The sequence below is a fragment of the Halyomorpha halys genome, unplaced genomic scaffold, assembly GCF_000696795.3.
Source record: "Halyomorpha halys isolate HHAL.00 unplaced genomic scaffold, Hhal_1.1 Scaffold940.1, whole genome shotgun sequence".
Classification (NCBI taxonomy): Eukaryota; Metazoa; Arthropoda; class Insecta; order Hemiptera; family Pentatomidae; genus Halyomorpha; species Halyomorpha halys.
This window is the reverse complement of record NW_027114279.1, coordinates 565,175-583,617: the sequence shown is the minus strand read 5'-3', so window position 1 is coordinate 583,617 and position 18,443 is coordinate 565,175. Positions and strand designations below refer to the sequence as shown.

At 32.2% G+C, this 18,443-nt stretch overlaps 1 protein-coding gene across 1 annotated transcript in view; it reads right to left on the bottom strand.

Annotated features, from left to right (window-relative positions):
- LOC112210019 (glycosyltransferase 25 family member) overlaps nucleotides 1–18,443 on the bottom strand; it is a 389,701-nt gene that overhangs the window by 2,623 nt on the left and 368,635 nt on the right. Inside the window, exons 8-10 of the mRNA XM_067051487.1 lie at nucleotides 5,055–5,182; nucleotides 1,594–1,797; nucleotides 405–563 (exon numbers count right to left, since the gene is read on the bottom strand). Of these exons, the coding sequence (XP_066907588.1) occupies nucleotides 407–563; nucleotides 1,594–1,797; nucleotides 5,055–5,182 (489 nt within the window). The 3' untranslated portion in view covers nucleotides 405–406. The remainder of the gene's footprint in view (nucleotides 1–404; nucleotides 564–1,593; nucleotides 1,798–5,054; nucleotides 5,183–18,443) is intronic.

Below are 18,443 nucleotides of genomic sequence, written 5' to 3'. Positions count from 1 at the left end.
TTTTTGAATATTACAATATATATACATATATATATATATATATTTATTGAGTACTTATACTAATCCTGGGATCCATGAATCTGGTCTTCTCCTCTAATATAAAGGGTAAAGAATGCAAGTAAAAAACCAATGAAGGTTAAATGAAAGCATTGAACATAGGTCCATAGCTAGGGCTACAATTTTCAAATATTACAATATATTTGGTGGCCCTAGTGTTTCAATCAAGGAGAAGGGGATGAGTGGAACCAGAAAAGAATTAACAACCAAAGGATTCAGAGTTCATTATACTCTGTTATAATTATTTAAAACTTACAAAACTAATTTTTTTTTTTGGTGTATGTGTGTATGAGTGGTGTGAAAAAGAAATGATTAACATTTAAGTATTTTAGAAACTAAATATTTACCATTAAAGTTCGGTTCTAGGAGTGGTAGTAATGGTAGGAGAATCTTCAGTATCACTAACATAGCCCTCTTCATGGAGGTACCATGCTGGATATAATACAAGAGGTTCCACAGAAAGTGCAATTAAGTTGCGAATTGGAAAAAAATTCTTCCATTCATCTCTGAAATAACATAAAATAAAGATGCATGAGTGCTATAGCAATGTAATAATAATCATTTTACTATTGCTTGTTACTGAAGTAATAATTTAGTTATACAATTAGCATATTTAAAGGATTTTAGAGTTAATAATTTAATTTCTTTTCTATTAAAATATATCCTAATATTATTTTTCATGGTTTCAAATCACTGCTAATAGGCGATGATAACCATAAGCAGTGATTTGATCCATAAAACAAGTAAATAAATAAAATCTATTTTATTCGGTCTATTTAAATTCACTCATAATCTTCTTGTGGATTAAATGAGGTATCTCAATTGTCATTTTAGAATAATAGAGCTCTTGACTTGATCAGTTTTAGCTGAATTTTTGGATTATTAGATTACACTAATGAAGAAATAATATTAAATCTATTGCATTTAAAATTTATGTTGTGTTGAACTATTCACTGACAGATTATTTCTATTCATGAAAATTAATTTTATATATTTCCATTTTTTTTTTTCAATCCAGTTTATTTATGATTTTATGTTGAATGTAATAAAGCTGATATTAAGAATTCTAAAAAGTAGCCAGATCTGTTTTTGAACCTTTATTATTATTTTTTTGATAGTTTTTGTATAAGATTATCATGAGGAATCCATATTCTGTCAAATCACATGTTAATTAACTGCTTTTGGAACAAATCCTTTCACCTCATGATAGTCAATTACAATCACTGTAAAGAATAAAATAATGGTAAAATGGGCTGGGCTAATTCTAGTAATTCTAAATATCAGTTTCTTTAATAATATTTGTGACATCTATTATTTGGTACATATCAATCCAATAATTACTATATTATATTTTTAAAATGCTTTCATTGAGTTATAAGAAAATAGATGAATGCTGAAATATTAAATATAAAATCCTTAATTTATAATGATAAATGACGGTGCTATTAATTTATGTAATTATTTTTGTTATTAATCAATACTTAATTGTAATAATAATATTTAATTATTGTATAGTAAGTTAAATAATTTCATTACTCAGGATGTTTATCATAAAGAATAGGCAAATATTCATCCACGGGAATAATGTTAGAAAGAGGATCCTGAGCAATTAGTTTCTTGGCTCCTTGGCCACTGAGAAGGTAACCAAGAGTCCAATATGAATAGCCTGCCCAGACAAGGTAATCGGTTCCAGTAACTTGTTGTTCTTCTTTTTCCTGCAATCTCTTTCGACCGAGGTAACTGTAAGAAAAAAAAAATAATTATTTAAAATGTTTTTAGAAATAATTTGTAACACTGATTAATAATTACTGGATTATTGATAATTTTTACAGAATGAATGCACAATAGGAAAGGAGAATTGCCTGTTTCATGTAAACTTATTTCTTAGAACCATCAAGGGATGCTTACTATCTAGCACTAAATTATTTTATTTAACTTAATTTAGTTGGTCTTACTAATTAATATTGTGACCACCAATTTAAGCTAGATAATCGATAAAGCAATCATCATTTTGTATCATGGATTGTAAATATGATCTCTTAGAAGGCCTTGATACTGTGTGTTAGAAGTAAGAAAGTAGGTAGGAATGACATACAGGCTAGGATAGAGAAACTAGGAACAATCATTGAAGAACCATTCAGTATTGTTGAACTAAGTTTCTTTATAATAGAATCATCAAGTTATTTTTTTTTTAATTATTAGATTATACTTTACAAAAATAATAGATAAATTAAATTATGGACTGAAATAAAGTTATAAACACAATTTTTTCTTATATAGTTTTTAATTTCATTACGTATATTAAAATATTATTTAAACAATAGTATACATCATGAATGATAATATAACTAAAAATATTGGCATAACATTGCCAATTATTCATTGCTTATTAATAATGTCTTTGTGAAAAAAAGAACATCATTAATAGAACAAAAGAGTCAGACATTACTTGGCCTGTACAGTGCAACTCAAAAATGGTAACATACATATTCCTACCTTTGATTAGTTTACTGAAAGTTGTATATATTTGTGAATCTGAAAATTATTTTTTCTGTACCGCTGGAATACAAACACTAATCTATTCATAGTGTAAAATGTAACCTGAAGATTACCATGTTTTTTTAAATGCAAGCCATTTTCATAACAACTAAAACTCCACTAATAGTTACTATAGAAATATTTAAGAATAAATACTTTAGTAATGAATAGCCAGTACCACTCTGTACAATCTAAGATTATCATTTTCCTTTTTTTTTTTTTTTTTGGTTTTTGGTTTTTGTTAAGTTCTTTGGTATCTGTTAAATTCTATTTTTGCTTCAGGTTTTTAGTTTCCAATAAAACCGCTAATTACTATAATCAAGGCTTTGTTTAGAAATACTGAACACTAACCAGTATGAGCAACAATTTATAGACCTTGCATCTATTTTAATCCCTTAGTATTCAGAAAGTAATGGCAGATTGTTGCGGATTTAGGAAAGGTTTTATAACAAAAGACAAAGAGTATGTTTCATAGGATGCTGACAATCTGACTGAGACTAACAAAAGATTGCCTCCTACATGCCAGAGAAGCATCTACTGTTTATTTACAATACTATTTACAAATTAAATGATAATAACAATTTTCTTCAACAAAGATAAGTATTCTTAAGCAAATCAAATTTACACTTTAGTAAATCTTTAAACAATTGGAGATATGCACTCAGTCAATTTACAATGCATTTTACCTTTACAATTGCATTATACCATTCTCCCTGCCAGAAAATGAGACTGCAGATCAGGGTAGATAGATTGTGGTATTGGACATATTTAAGGTACCTTGAGATAATTTTGGATTTTAGAATTCATAATATCCAAAGATTTCAATACATAATCCAGCTTCTTTGTTTTAACAAAAACATGTGTACCAGTTAAAATCTATAAGTCAATCGGAATAGAATACTGTAATCTAAAATTTCTATCAAACTATAAAGATAATGCTAACTGATAATTATGTAAGAAAGTGGGACTTCTAAAGGAAAAAGCTCCAATAACACTAAAATAATTCTGATAACTTGCTAATAGTAAGTTTTATAATTATAAACTGAAATAAGTAGGGAGTTATAATATATAGCTATTAGTTGAAGTTGAAATTTTGGTGCATGAAGTTTCCTTATGAAAAGGATAGTTCACTAGAAAAAAAGGAGATTCCCAATATAGGAATATTAGGACTCTATTTGGTTGTTCTTAAATTGAAAAAAGGACCAATAAGCATTTTAATGGTCTTGGAGAGGAAGATTCACCCTAAAATATTTGGAGCTATCAAGGTTGACCAGATGTGGAGACGTCGAACAAATCAGGAGTTCAAAGTTTTATTTAAGGAACCAGATGTTGTCCAGTTTGTGAGGCTCAAGGAGGATTTTGTGAATTTGTGAGGATTTTCAAAATGTTGAAATTCTTTAATACTTTAACTTACTATACAGGTTGGTGATTGTAGAAGTTCATAACAATTTATTTAAACTACACTGTTGGGGCGAGGGGTGTTTCGTATGTGAAAACCGACCTCTTCCCCAGAGGGTAATGTTCGCTGGTTCGAGATAAAATAAACAAAAAAAATAACGGAGGACCTGAAATAAATATCACATAAAAAAAAAAAATAATTGAGAAAATGAAATAATAAAAAAAATAACTTTCCAAGTGATACAAAAATTTAATTAATTAAAATATAAACAAAAAAAATAAACTGTAATGTTGTTACAAAAAAAAAGATAGTGTGTCGTGGAGTAAAGTGATAAACATATTTTGATACATATAAACAACAAAAAAAATCTTTTTACAATGGAAATAAAAGTTAATTAAAGCAAAAAAGAAAATATGACGCTCGAAGGAAGAAAATAAAAGTCACTCACAGATGGGCGTGGGGTCGATATGCGCATATCACAATAACATCACAAGTCTAGAATTGGTTGACCAGGATGACCGCTGGCGAGCTGGTGAGAGAGAGGTTACCGGGCAACCCGACGACTCCAAAAAAACTGTAGACTTTACAGTGGTGACTGCCGGTGAGTCGGTGAATAGGTTTCAATAGCTCCAACAAACAAGAGTCCAAACAAAACAATGGCGGTGGAGCGTCCGTCAAGCAATGCGTCTCTTTCTTACGCCGTGCCAAAGCCAACTAACATCGCTCCAGTGCTATCTAAATCTTCACTGCCAACTGCCTCATCCGCGGTTATATAGGAACTGGCGCCACTGCCTTCGGTATTGCTCCGCACGTGTTACACCTCCGCAATTTATTTATAAACGTAGAACCTCCTTATATCCCTTATTTTTATTTACAAAATTAAAATTACTTATAGTTAACAAAAATAAATGAATAAACATAACCTTACAACTAACAAAATTAAAATTCACTTGGAAAGTTGTCAAAACAAAATTAACCTAAACAGAAATCAAAATTTTGGGCTTTAACATACACATTTGTAGTTTACTGTTTACAACTGATAAATAAACCTTTTACTTACACAAGGTCCCATTGAAAAGGAAGTCTCTTCAGTTCTTCGATCAAATATACCATTTTTCGAGTAAAAAATGGTTCAAAACGCACATCATCCTCCAGTATCATGGCAATATCATAATTTTTATCAACAACCTGAAAGAAAGAAACATAATTTTAGAACTATTATTCCTGCTTGCTTTAAATTGATTAACACATCATCATATATCATTTAGTAGGTCAGTAGCAAGAGGGATATTTAATATTAGAAAAAAACTTAACCATTGTTTAAAACACACAGCACAAGGTTTTGCTAAATGGTTTATATGAATACATAGCTATAAAAATTTAAAAACAAGTACAGAAAATTTAAAAGCCATAATTAGAAATTTTAACTAAGTTAAATTTTTTCTTTTTTCTTTAGTCTTACTATTCTGCATTTGTAAAAAACATTTATGCCTGATTTTTTATTTTTACATATAAAGAGAAAAGAATGTGCTTAAGAGAGTTTTTAATGAGCATAGGCCACCAAATAAACGTGTAGCTGCTTCAAGTAAAGTAGGTAAAAAAAAAAACCTTAAAGGTAGTTCATATTTGTTTTCAATATCTCAAAAAAAAAAATTTAAAAACCAATTTTCATAGAAAAAAATTAGCCCAAAAATTGCAATTTGATCATATTTTCCAAAAATCTTTCATAGTTTAATTCAATGGGTAGCAGATACATTACCTACTAGTATTTCAAAACTTTTAATGTCTAAAGACAATTACAATTTTCACAATGATAAAAAAAATTTTCCAAATTATTTAATTACATTTCCACATTCCTGATCCTAGATCATCCCACATTTCTGATTTTTCACATTCTTAACTCTCTCTACAACTTATCACTAATGCAAACTGATTAAATTTAGCCACATAAATTTTCATCTAAAAAGAGTTGAATAAAACTAAGTAAATAGAAATTTCAGGATGAAACTGAAATATAACAAACACAAAACCCGGCCAATAACATGAATAAAAATATCTAGCATCCACTAACCCTGGTCGACAGAAAGCAACAAGTAAAGGACTTAGCAAAATATCCTAAATTTATCTTAAAAAGTATAATAGGAAAACTTTTTGATTGCAAAATTGGAGAAGTTCTATAGTGAACCTTATTTACTTATAAAAACTTGCAAATCATCAAAAGGATTGATAGTGTTGCTAATGAAATGAAGGTAAGAGATTTTTTACCTCCTCCAAACTTTTTTAGTTAAATTTGGAAAGTTGAATACATAAAAACTGACCTGGTTACATATATATTTCTATTGTTTTATTTCGTGTTTAATATAGCAAATAAACTTTAAACATAAGTTTATCAGCAGGAACAGCACGTCAGAAAATATTTATTTAATATAGAGGTGTGTTGGTCAGAAGTGAAAAGACCTTGTGTTTGGGGTTAATTTGTCCGAACTGAACTGAACGTGTAAAAGAGAACAGAGAACTTAGCCAGTCAGTAATACTAGTCTCTCTACTCCCTCCGACCGTCCCGCACTTTTCAAAACATTTGTCATCAACTCTCTTCACCTGTGTTTGGCTTGCCATTATCTCTCATTTTAGTAAGTGACCTCATTAATATTTTAAGATCATGTCATTTTTTTACAATAAGGAAAAATTTGTAAACTTGTTCCAGAATTTTCTAATGCTTTTCTCATACAACCAATCTATTGCTAGAGGAATGTAACTGTGATCATTTAACATAAATAAAAAAATGAATTAAACTCATATTATTTTATTGATAAAAATCTAGCACAGAATCAAGTCTGAAGAGAAATCCTAAAAAAACGTTTTTTAAAAAAAGCTCGAACTGTAAAAAAAGGTCACTTCATAAATATCAATCAATTTAAAAACAAAATTATAAATGTATTTACATAAAAATATTTCACTATAATTAATCCTTGTTGTGAGATTTAGTAACGAACAGATTCCTAAAACGTTAATAAACACTAAACCAACGTGTAAACGTCTGAGGAGGGGGTAAACCAAAACGTAGATGGGAGGATTTGCCTTAAGCATGATTTAATAGATTTGGGTTTAGAAAGATGTCACAGGACAGATGTGTGTGGAGGGGCCGTCCTTAGCTCGGGTGGTTGAGGCGCAGGTCTTAGCAGCCTGAGTACTGCGGACGGCGCCGATTCGGATCATGCGTAAATGGATTTTTTCATTTCGTAACAACCCATACCAATGTTAGAACAGGTTTGTCACCTCTAGATAAGCCCCTGTATGTCAGAAATTACCTAGGAAGGGGGTCATAAAAAAAAAAAAAAAAAAGATGTATGTAGGGAACGATTGGTGTGGTATCGGCATCGAACCATCGCTAAGCATTTATTATTATTTATTGTCATTATTAGAAATTTATTTTAAACTATCAGAAATTTTTCTTTATTTGGAGTTTGAAATCATTTTTTTCAAGACTTTTGACCATATCTGTTTCAGTGATCGTAATTGAAAATCTAAACATGAACAAAAACAAAAAAAAAAACTAGATTAAATATTTTTTTCCCTAATTTAATTTTCTCAAAGATATGTAACTTAAAAAATAAGCACATTATTTAGCACTACATCCTTTTCTAATGCCTATAGGATGTATTTGTTAAAGCATGGTACAACTTCTTAATGTTTAATAATTTTAGCATTTTCTATATTAAATAACAGGAATTGGTATTTTTACAAGATTATTTAAACCTCAGCATGTAGGTTTGATAATACTGTTTTATTGAATGTGTGTTTGTATAAAATCAAATTTTTTTTAAGAGGTGGTTCAGATATGGAACGGTCCGGGTTACCGAGAGTGCAATGTATCACAATAACTTCCGAAATTGTTTAGATGTATCAGTTGCTATCAATGGAATGTATCGATAACGAGCGGTAGTTAAGTTCAGATGTTGATTACCTGCGGTGAGCTGATTTTTTTTTTTGCGGCCCATAAAATTCAGTTCCGGTCCCCAAATGGTCCAGGTACGCTACTGTCTTACTATCTCTCGAGCAGCTTTACCGCATCTAACATTTTTCTACAACTCTTGAAACTGTCTGTTAACATATAAGAGCTTCTAAGCACACGAAAGTGAACTAATAATCATGGAATCCGTTCTGACAAACTACATACATTATTCAAGCAAAAAAGTAATTCTGAAACTCTAGCATACCACATTTTTCCCGTAAGCCATTCAATTCGGTTCTCAACCAATGACCTTGACGCCACCGGTAATATCCTCCTGGCCACATTTCAGCCGTCAGTTTCGCCTTTGAAATGTCAGCCCTTAAGCTACAAGCAATAAATTTAGTTAAACCATAGCCTACTTTAGTCATTTCTCATTTTGAAACTTACCTTGAATCCACTATAGGATCTAAAAGCACCTGCGGTATGACAAAATTGAGCTGTGGTATTTTATTAAGGCGAACACACTTTACCAAGTGTGCTATAGTACTGTAAAATATACCTCGAATCTATAGTAAAACTTTCGTACATAAAATCTAACCAAACATGAATGAAGTAGATATTGATTTTAATAATGAATTATAAGTTATAAGCTAGTAAATATAAACATTAATAATTCATAAGGGTTTTGTAAGTTTATTAAGGGTTATTACTTAATTATTTTTTATTTACCGGAATAAAGAGCCATTTTTTATCATTTCTTTATTTTTCCCAACTATTGAAATAACGGTTCGGGTTTTTTGCTGCTATTCAGTTCTATTGTCTTTCTTAACTTCTTTAATGGAAATATCTCAACGCATTAAAAAGAAAATTTTCATATTCAATTGTGATTGTAAGTCCACGTTTTCTGATTTTTTTTTATTAATCATATGTTTCCTCCATTGTCTGCCTCTAAAAGCCATGGAAATGGAAAAGGCTGTAAGTGGGATAACAATGAAGAAACTAGCGAAAATCGACTGGTAACCACTGGAAGTTCTTATTTTGAACGGTTCCTGCATTTTTTCATAATTTTAGAACAAAAAGCGTGGCCAGCAGTAGTTTTCCTCAAAACTAGTTTTGTAGTCAATTAATATCTTTACATATCCCCATTAAAGAAGTTAAGAAAAAAAAAATAGAACTGGGTAAAGGGCAAGGAGCCCGAAACATTGTTCTTATGTAAGAGAAAAATAAAGAAGTGATAAAAAAAAGGACTATATATTACTGAAAAAATCTTTTACAATATTTTTTTATAAACCAATAAAAAAAAAAAAATAAGTTCACTGAATTCCGCTAAAATCTTCTTAGGGTTACAAAAACAAATCCACAGTAGTATGTTAAAAATGTCTATATCAATTTATTCATATTTCACAGTCTCTAGAAGAAATACGAAAGGTGAAAAAACACAACATTTTTTTAAACTGAAACTCACTGTAACATTGTCTAACGGAGGCATCAGAGTATGCTAGGAGCATGGTATCAAGAATCATAGTATAAGGACAAAACTATGTAACGGGTTTCGATAAAATAAACGAGGGTGGTCCGAAAAGTTTCCGACCGTAATGTGAAGATGGAAGCACTCGTAAATAAATGCCAAGTGAATTTCGTTATTCATTTGTTGACAGTCACCCACCAAAGTTTCAAACATTTTGAACGCGCAGTGTTTATGTAACAGTCGTTTGAGTGAGTTAATGTGAGTGTTTTTGTGAAAATGGACAAAATTGAGAATCGAGCTTTCATTAAATATTTGTTTTTGAAATTGAATACGCCTACGCAAATCAAAAATGAGTCGGATTCTGTGTCTGAAGACTCAGGACTATCATTTACCATAGTGAAATTTTGGACAGCTGAATTTAAACGTGGTCGTAAGAGCTTGGGAGGCGATGAACGTTTGGGATGTCCAAAACTGCAGCTACCAACGAAAACATCGCCAACGTTCACCAAATGGGGCTAGACAATCGCCGAATTAAAGTGAAAGATAGCAGAATGAAGGCGACTGTTTCTTGGGATAGTCATGGAGTTATTTCCTTCGATTATCTTCAAAAAAGAAAAACCATTACAGGAGTATACTACGCATTATTACTTGACAAGCTGAAGGCAGAACTTGCGGAAAAACGGCCAAATTCGCAGAAAAAGAAAATCCTTTTTCACCATCTCAAACCTCAGTGGTTGCCATGGCGAAAATCCACGAATTACGGTTTTAACTGCTTGACCATTCGCCTTACTCACCAGATCTAGTCCCAAGCGACATCTTTTTGTTTCCTCATCTAAAAATTGCGCTCGGAGGACAGGAATTTTTGTCAAATGAAGAGGCAATTGGGCAGCTGAATTCAAGTGTGGCCGCAATAGCTTGGGAGACTATACACGTTCGGGACGTCCAAAAACTGCAACTACCGACGAAAACATCGCCAAAGTTTACCAAACGGTGCCAGACGACCGCCGAATTAAAGTAAGAGAGATAGCAGAGGTTATGAACATGTCAAAAGTACGTGTTTGTTACATATCAAATCAACATTTAGATATGAGAAGGCTGTCCGCACGTTAGGTGCCGTGTTTGCTCCCGTTAGACCAGAATTGTGTTCGAATGAACACATCCAACGCTCTGTTGGCACAGTTTTGGCACCGATTAATTACTGTAGATGAAACTTGGATACACCATTATACGCCTGAAACAAAAATACAGTCCAAACATTGGACTGCAAAGGGAGAACCGGTTGCAAAAAAAGCAAAAACTGTTTTCTCGGCTGGGAAAGTGATGGTGACTGTTTCTTGGTATAGTCATGGAGTTTAATCGAATATCTTCAAAAAGGAAAATCCATTACAGGAGCGTACTACGCATCATTACTTGACATGCTAAAAGCAAAACTTGCGCAAAAACGGCCAAATTAGCAGAAAAAGAAAATCCTGTTTCACCAAGACAACACTCCGTCTCAAAACTCAGCGGTTGCCATGGCGAAAATCCACAAATTACGGTTGAACTGCTTGACCTTGCGCCTCACTCACCAGATTATATGACACCCAGCATTATATGATAGTAATCATAAATACATATCTTTGAGAATTCATAACGAAATTTAGGAATGCAAACGGTTTTGATATCGTATATGAATGGTTTTGTGTATATGACTATCGGACGATATTGTACTAAATTTTTATTGCACTGATAGCCACGATAATCATATCTTAAAGAAAGAGGTTAAAACGAAAAGAGCAGCAAATATGCTTAATCCTCAGAACGGTGATCCCGCAGTGAATTATTAATTTCAATTCCAGCAATAAAACATTCCATTTCGGAAGAGATGTCATTGACGTGATCTCTGATCCGTAAGAATTGTACAGGTGAGAATAAGGGCTGTATGAGTTAATAGGTTCAAGCTTAGTAAAGAAAATAACATATCCTTATAATATAAGTGGCTTGGTGAGTCATGTAAGAAGAAGCTGGAGACTCAAGTCCCCACCATCTGCCTAAGCAACCCCAAGGACAGGTGAACGTTATACCATAGTATTTTTTCAAAAATTTTACAAAAGAATTCACTGAGAGAGACATTGTACAGGTTCAAGGTACAGGAAAAAAATTAAGCTAGTTTTACTAGATTACAAGTGTAAAAGAACACAGAAGATGGAGTGTATGGTACCGCCCGACAGATGTTACATCCAAAAACCTAACCTGTGTTATTTTTATTGACTGTTATATTAAATTTACGGGAAATAAAATCTCTCTCTATTTGACAAATCCAGTATAATTTATCGAAAGAGACTAAAGGAAGGCGAGGTAACGATGAGCAAGAATGAATGCATTAGTCACTTTAGGTAGTGAGTGATCTTGCCTCAACAAAGGCTACCGCCTTAGCAGAGTATATCGGATAAGGTGGCTTTAACAAGGTGAGAAAGAACCGTATTACCCAGGTTCTCATTGGTGCTTTTAACATATCCCCCCCGTCATATTTTCAACTCAGTTTTTTTATGTTTATTTCCTGAATTCGATAGCTATAGTTATTTAACAATGTTTAATAACATCTAAAAGATTGATAATTCTTTTATACTATCGTAGCTCATTGCAGATAATAGCTGTGAACATTCGCTGGGCTAAGCTGGCTCATGAAATCTGAAAACTCCCAACGAATTTTAGACCTAAGTGGTAAGATCTTAACGAGCAATGTGAACAAATAATTTAAAATAATCCACTTCAACAATAATAAGTTTAGAAATTATTATATTAAGGTGAGGAGAAGATGGTCGGGGGTGCGGTCGGCAAAGATGCACAAATAAGCAAAACTGATTTATATGAGCCTACGTTTCGATCTGAATTTCAGGCCTTATCTGGGGTAAAAAAAAGAAAAAGAAAACAATCTTAATTCAGAAAAACATAGAAATAATAACAAACAAACTCGGAAATATAAGTAACAATAAATAGATAGTTGATGGTATTAATAGAAGATAAAATATAGTAAGAATTATACAAAATTTTATCATTCATTTTGTATAATTCTTACACTCTACAATATAATCGTTTTGTTTTTCAGCTCTGATGAAGACCTGAAAATCAGGTCGAAACGTCGGGAAAAATGAATAAGTTTTGCTTATTTGTGGATCTTTGCTGACCACACACCAGAACATCTCCTCATATCAATTATTATTAACCCTCCTTCAGCCATGGTGATCTTTCATGAAGTACCTTTTATTAATCGAGTTATCACAAAAAAAATTCTATGCTTCTTTCGAAGCATATTAAGTTCTTATGGTTAAATACAGTAATTTCTTAAGGTCTAACTATTATCTATTTTATGTATTGCAGTCTGTGACAGGCTAGAGCTTCACATTCACACTTAATGTGATCAGTCTTTTTTTGATCTTCTATAGACAGATGGCAAATAGAATCTTGCACTAATTTAATCTTCTTTGAGATAATATTTTTACAGACAGAGACCTGTGAGGAGATCCGTTATTGTTCCCAACTCGTTTGTCAGATTTAGCCTTTTCTTTGGCTGATTCATGAAGAGTTTGGATTGATCCATGCTGGGTTTTGAGGCAAAGTGTATTTCCGAAATTGTTTCCCAGGATTGAATTTCTTTCCCTGTTACATTAAAAGATATACTACAGTATGGTATACTAATGAATACTGTTTCTCAGCTTTCAACCTCGCTAGTTCATCGGCAATCTCATTTCCTTCTATTCCATTGTATCCCTAAGTCCACAATAGTTGATTGCCTTTAGCTAATTGTTTTAGAATATCGAGGCAATTACAGACTAATAATGACGTTATTGTCTAGGACTTTAAAGCCTTTGACGACGCCTGGCTGCCTGATATTATGCATACATTATTAATACACTGCTTCCTCTATAATTTATTTATAATTATTTCATGGTTATTGCTTAAATTATAATTGATAAATTCAACAAATTAGTTAGTATGGCTTGTCTAATAGTGTTAGTCCCTGAAGGGGAGGAGGGAGTTAGTTAAAAATTTAAGTATTTAGTGTTAATCGTGGAGGCGTAATAAATTAAAATAATAATTAATGATAAATAAGGGCTTATACATCATAACTATTTATCAAATAAATTAGAGAGTTATTTCACGAGATAATTATTACCAAAATAACGATTATTGACTAAATAACCACCATCATTTATTTCTTATAATACCTATTTATCAAAAAGCTTTACGTTGAAATAAACCAATGTAATTCTGAAACTTTTGTTTCTGAAAAAACGATCTAATAATTGCTATTTCTGTAGTGTTTTACTTTTGAAATACATAATCTTATAATAGCAATATAATTATTTCCAAATAACGAAATTAAATTTTTGAAATAACGTTAAAATCTATGAATACCGAAAACACTCCATTTTCCGTAGATTGTTAACAAAAATTGAAGTGACTGTCGTAGCCGCTGCCATGCTGTAAGTTAATAGTTATCAGTATTTTCACATATTTGTATAGCTGGCAGTACATACATCGGCTGTGAATCAATTGCCACTTCAAAACCTATTTCCTCAATGACACTTTACTGCCAAAGTAGGAACTGTAGCAATCAACGAAATCGGAGGAAGCTGTACAATAGTTACTATCATTACAGTTATTACTTCCATCACGTGAACGTCGTGGCCGTATCGTCAGACCAGTTCTGACGCTACAACGGCAGTGAAACTATTGTCACGTCAAAACTTATTGAATACTTGTGTGTACAAGAATACTTACAAAAAATTGATAGCACAAATTAACTACTGCATATCGTCTGTACTTAGCCAAAGAGAGGTATTTACAAACAATAATATTTTGGGTTTTGTAGTATTTTAACATGGTTTTCTACTCCCTTCCAAAATGCCAAAGAGAATTGAACTGAATTAATGAATTTGCTGATTAAAATACAAAATGCTCATCTGAATTATACAATTAACAACATGACAATTAGCTGCTACTTTATTTCTACAACCATAATTCAAACACGATGTTCTCAAAAATGTTAAGATACTCTACAATTCTGTTGTACCAACAATATTTTGCTAGAAGGATAGATGAACCTAATTGATTTTACATTACCAACAGTTCCCGATTAATAAAATATACCTGCGTTTTCGATTCGCAACTCCTTCTGCTATGAATTATAAATTCAATATTTTAAACATTTTCAAATAGGTACTGGCATAAACATCTTGATAGGTGTCTGAACTCTGGGAAAGAGTGGTTCGTGAGAAAAACTTTTGACATCAGTCAACGCAAAGAAACCTTTTAAGAGGTAATAGATACAAGATGATTCGGGGTCGAAAAGGCTTATTTCAATTAGACCAGCCATTGGCTCGAGAAAGGGGTCGGCAGGCATGTTTACAGGATAAATCAGTAGTGTATTCCAACCACTTGATGAGCACTCTAAACTTGCCCACTTGATATGGAGGTGGAGCTACCAGAAGCCAATCAGAAAGCAAGGACCCAAAGGTAACACCCCCGGGATCCAAAGAGGGGAAATGCCGGAGGGAAGTCTTAGAAGGTAACATAGTTGAGACACTTCAGCTAGATAGCTGGTGAAGGACACTTCAAGTGCACCTTGAGGTACCTTTTGGAAGATCTAGGACCTGACTTTCACATCATCACCACCAGTTTTCTATCCACCCAGCTATAGGTATCCAAATATGATATAAATATATTTTAAGGCAAGACCACATATCTGAATCATTTTATCATATTATATTATTTATTAGTATATTGAATGTAAATAAATATTTTATTTACTTTTGTAGCTGTAAAGATTATATTACCCCATACCACTCCCTAATATATTATATTATTGGTCATAATATCTTATAAAGATGGCTAATTGGTAACTAGTAAACAAGCTATGCCTTTGGAAAAACAATCCAATACTTATACCTTTAAGGACACTGTCGGATTTACATAATCCAAATTTTCCGGCGCTTTTTTGATCTTATGTAAAGTCGGGGTCAGGGGTCTCATTTTCTGATCCCCCCTTACCGCGGACACCGGAAGACGCTGCCCCAAACTATGCACCATGCAAGCTAGGACCTGCTAACATCACCCCAGAGTCCAGGACATGCTGGCCAGCCTCTGAGGGAGAAGAAAACTTTCAAGAACACAGGATGAAGCGATTTCACGGTTTTCACCATTTCACCCTCCGCTGAACCTGCATCAGAAAACGGCTAGAAGACGTCACCGCGGCGGCGAAGACGTCAGCAGGTAAGCCATTATTCCACTACCTACGAGACCCTAAGTTTGTTCTGGTATCATATTATTATAAATAAATATTTAGACTAACGCACTAACCCTAATTGCCCCTCCAGGGAATTAGTATTTAAATTAAGAGAAATATATACATGTTTATTGACAGAAAGGTCTCACAATTTTCATCCCCTTTGTTCCAAACTAATTTTAATTTAACATTTCAACATACACTCTGGATACCTGAAGTAAAAAACAAACAGGTCCCGGTTTTTACAGATACAATTCGTTTTAAATAAAGAAAATACTTTTGGATAATTGCCTTCATTAATTATCCTGCCATTCCTGACACAAAAGGTAGAAAACATAGCAATTTATTCATATAAGATTAAATATACTTCACTTTATATCTATGTAAAACCTCCGGATTAAGCTTTTGAAGTATCAGTGGCGTTAGTATGTCATTAAGAAGATTCATGATAATGATCCCAAACTTCGAAAGGAATGAACAGAAAATAACCATTTGTAAGACACGAACAAACACAAAAATAACACCATGATATTGAATTAGTTTGATACAAACAAGCCTACCTGACGGACGAACTGATTCCCTGAAGGTATACAATGCCGGTTGGGATTCGATATCCAGATATCCAAGCCAATACCTGTCTCTATCTCCTCCAATGTCCCTTGTTTTATCTGATCTCTTCCTTTTTTAAGCGACACGTGATCGATAACGGCTTACTTTTGAGTTTTAATTAAAGTCTCCAAAGTGCTATAAGAGTCCTTCTGAAATCTGCCTTTTTAATTCAGACCAGTTCTATTCTTGAAAGCCAATTATTTCATTACCAACACTTTGGAAATGCTGCGTTAACCCCTTAGTCTCAGAACTTCTTTTGAACGAATTCGCTGAATTTATTGAAGTAGGTAGATGTTTTTGGGGTATGGTAGATACCATGTGCGACTATACGACAGTTGACAAAAAATTAAATCTTTTTTTTATGTTTCATCCACCTGATTGTAAGTTTTATTAAATTAACAAGAGTCTACTATACTAGTAAGTAATATACTTTATATAGATTATATTATACTTTAGAACTACTTGAGACGAGCCTACATACAGTGAACATCTACTTAGTCACTGAGTTAATAACAAGGATAAATACGACTAAAACCGTGACCTACACTATACGAGAATTCTTCTAATGTCGCTATTAATTGTTCAGCAAACTTTAATTAATATCAGCTCATTTACTAAGTAAAAAAATATATAAGACAGACTGGCATTCACAAATAATGTAACTAACTATAATTCATACGGAATCATGATGCAAAGTGGATGATTATCCATGACAGTAAGAAAACAATTGTTGCCTACTCTTCAAACTGAATGTGACCTACGCATTATGTGCTAAGTATCTACACATAAATACACTTACAATACATAAATTTCTGAATTTCAGACTCTTCTTCAACAATGATAGACATGCGTTTTCTTGGATTTGCTGGTAAGCCCTCTTTAGTATTTGCCATATGCTATCATAAGAAGAACGACTTTCGAAAGTTGCGAGATTCTGAAATATTTGACTATTCAACTTTTTCTGAGCTCCTCTTTCATGTTTGTTCATTAATTATTTCCTTTTCTTTCTCCAATTCTTAAGTCATTAATTTTCTTTCTTCCTGAATTCACAATCAGTTTAGTTTTATAATTTCTGTCTTTTCCTATGTGTAAGATTTCTTTCATCTGTTGTTCCACTCATTGTGGATAATATATTGCAAGAAATAATTCTTAAATTGATGAATAAATCTTAATTAATCGTATTATGACCTAAATAAGAATTAATTAATGAAATATAATGTAGTTTCCAACTCGATTATTGGGAATTACAAATGGAGTCAATAGATTATATCAAAAAAAAGTTCATGAAGTTCCAATCCCAGCTACCGATAGTTAAATACAGAGTAGTGACCTACAACTTGGGAAACCCAACCACAACCCGAAGACTGAAGCTCAGGCTGCTGCAGGACATCCTGATATAATTTTTTTTTTGCATTGTATTTATTTATTTTTTTCCTCTTCGTCTCTTTCTCAAATTAACTTTTTTTTTTTTGGTTATTTTTCCCATTAGAGGGATATAGTTTTGTCAGGTCTACGAATGTTTTTATTTTTGTTACTAACTTTACTTTTATTTCTTATTAAGAATTATTCTTTTCTTATCTTTTTTTTTTTTTAAATTTGTAACGTTGTACAGAGTTAGGGTGTCTTTTTTAATAGAATTGTTCCCCCCCCCCCCATAATCAATTGCTTATGCAAAAAAAAAAAAAGCATCTCTTACATTAACCATGTAAGGCCCACTAAGCCGATCTGGAACTAAATAAAAAAAAATTCAATTGGAGTTATGACAGTGTTACGACATCATTTTCTATAAGCTAAATAAAAATATCCAACATTGTGTAGAGATCCTCAATTCAGCTAAAATGAAATAACACTAATTCTATTGAGACTTCCATGACATAAATATTTAATGTTTTTTGAAGAAATATTATTCCCAGGTTAAAAACAAGCATCTTAAAATAGGAGTGGTAACGTAGACGTATAATGTATTGTTGTAAAGCAAAATATTTTAGAAATATTTATATTTCTACACAAAGGTAGTGGTTAATGACGAATAATGCATAAAATAAAACGTTTATTAACACTCATTCTGGCTAGCGTATGCACTGTATGATTTTTATCGGACCGGTAAAAACTCGAGTTTAAACCATGGCTGGGAGATTTAGAAATATTAAGC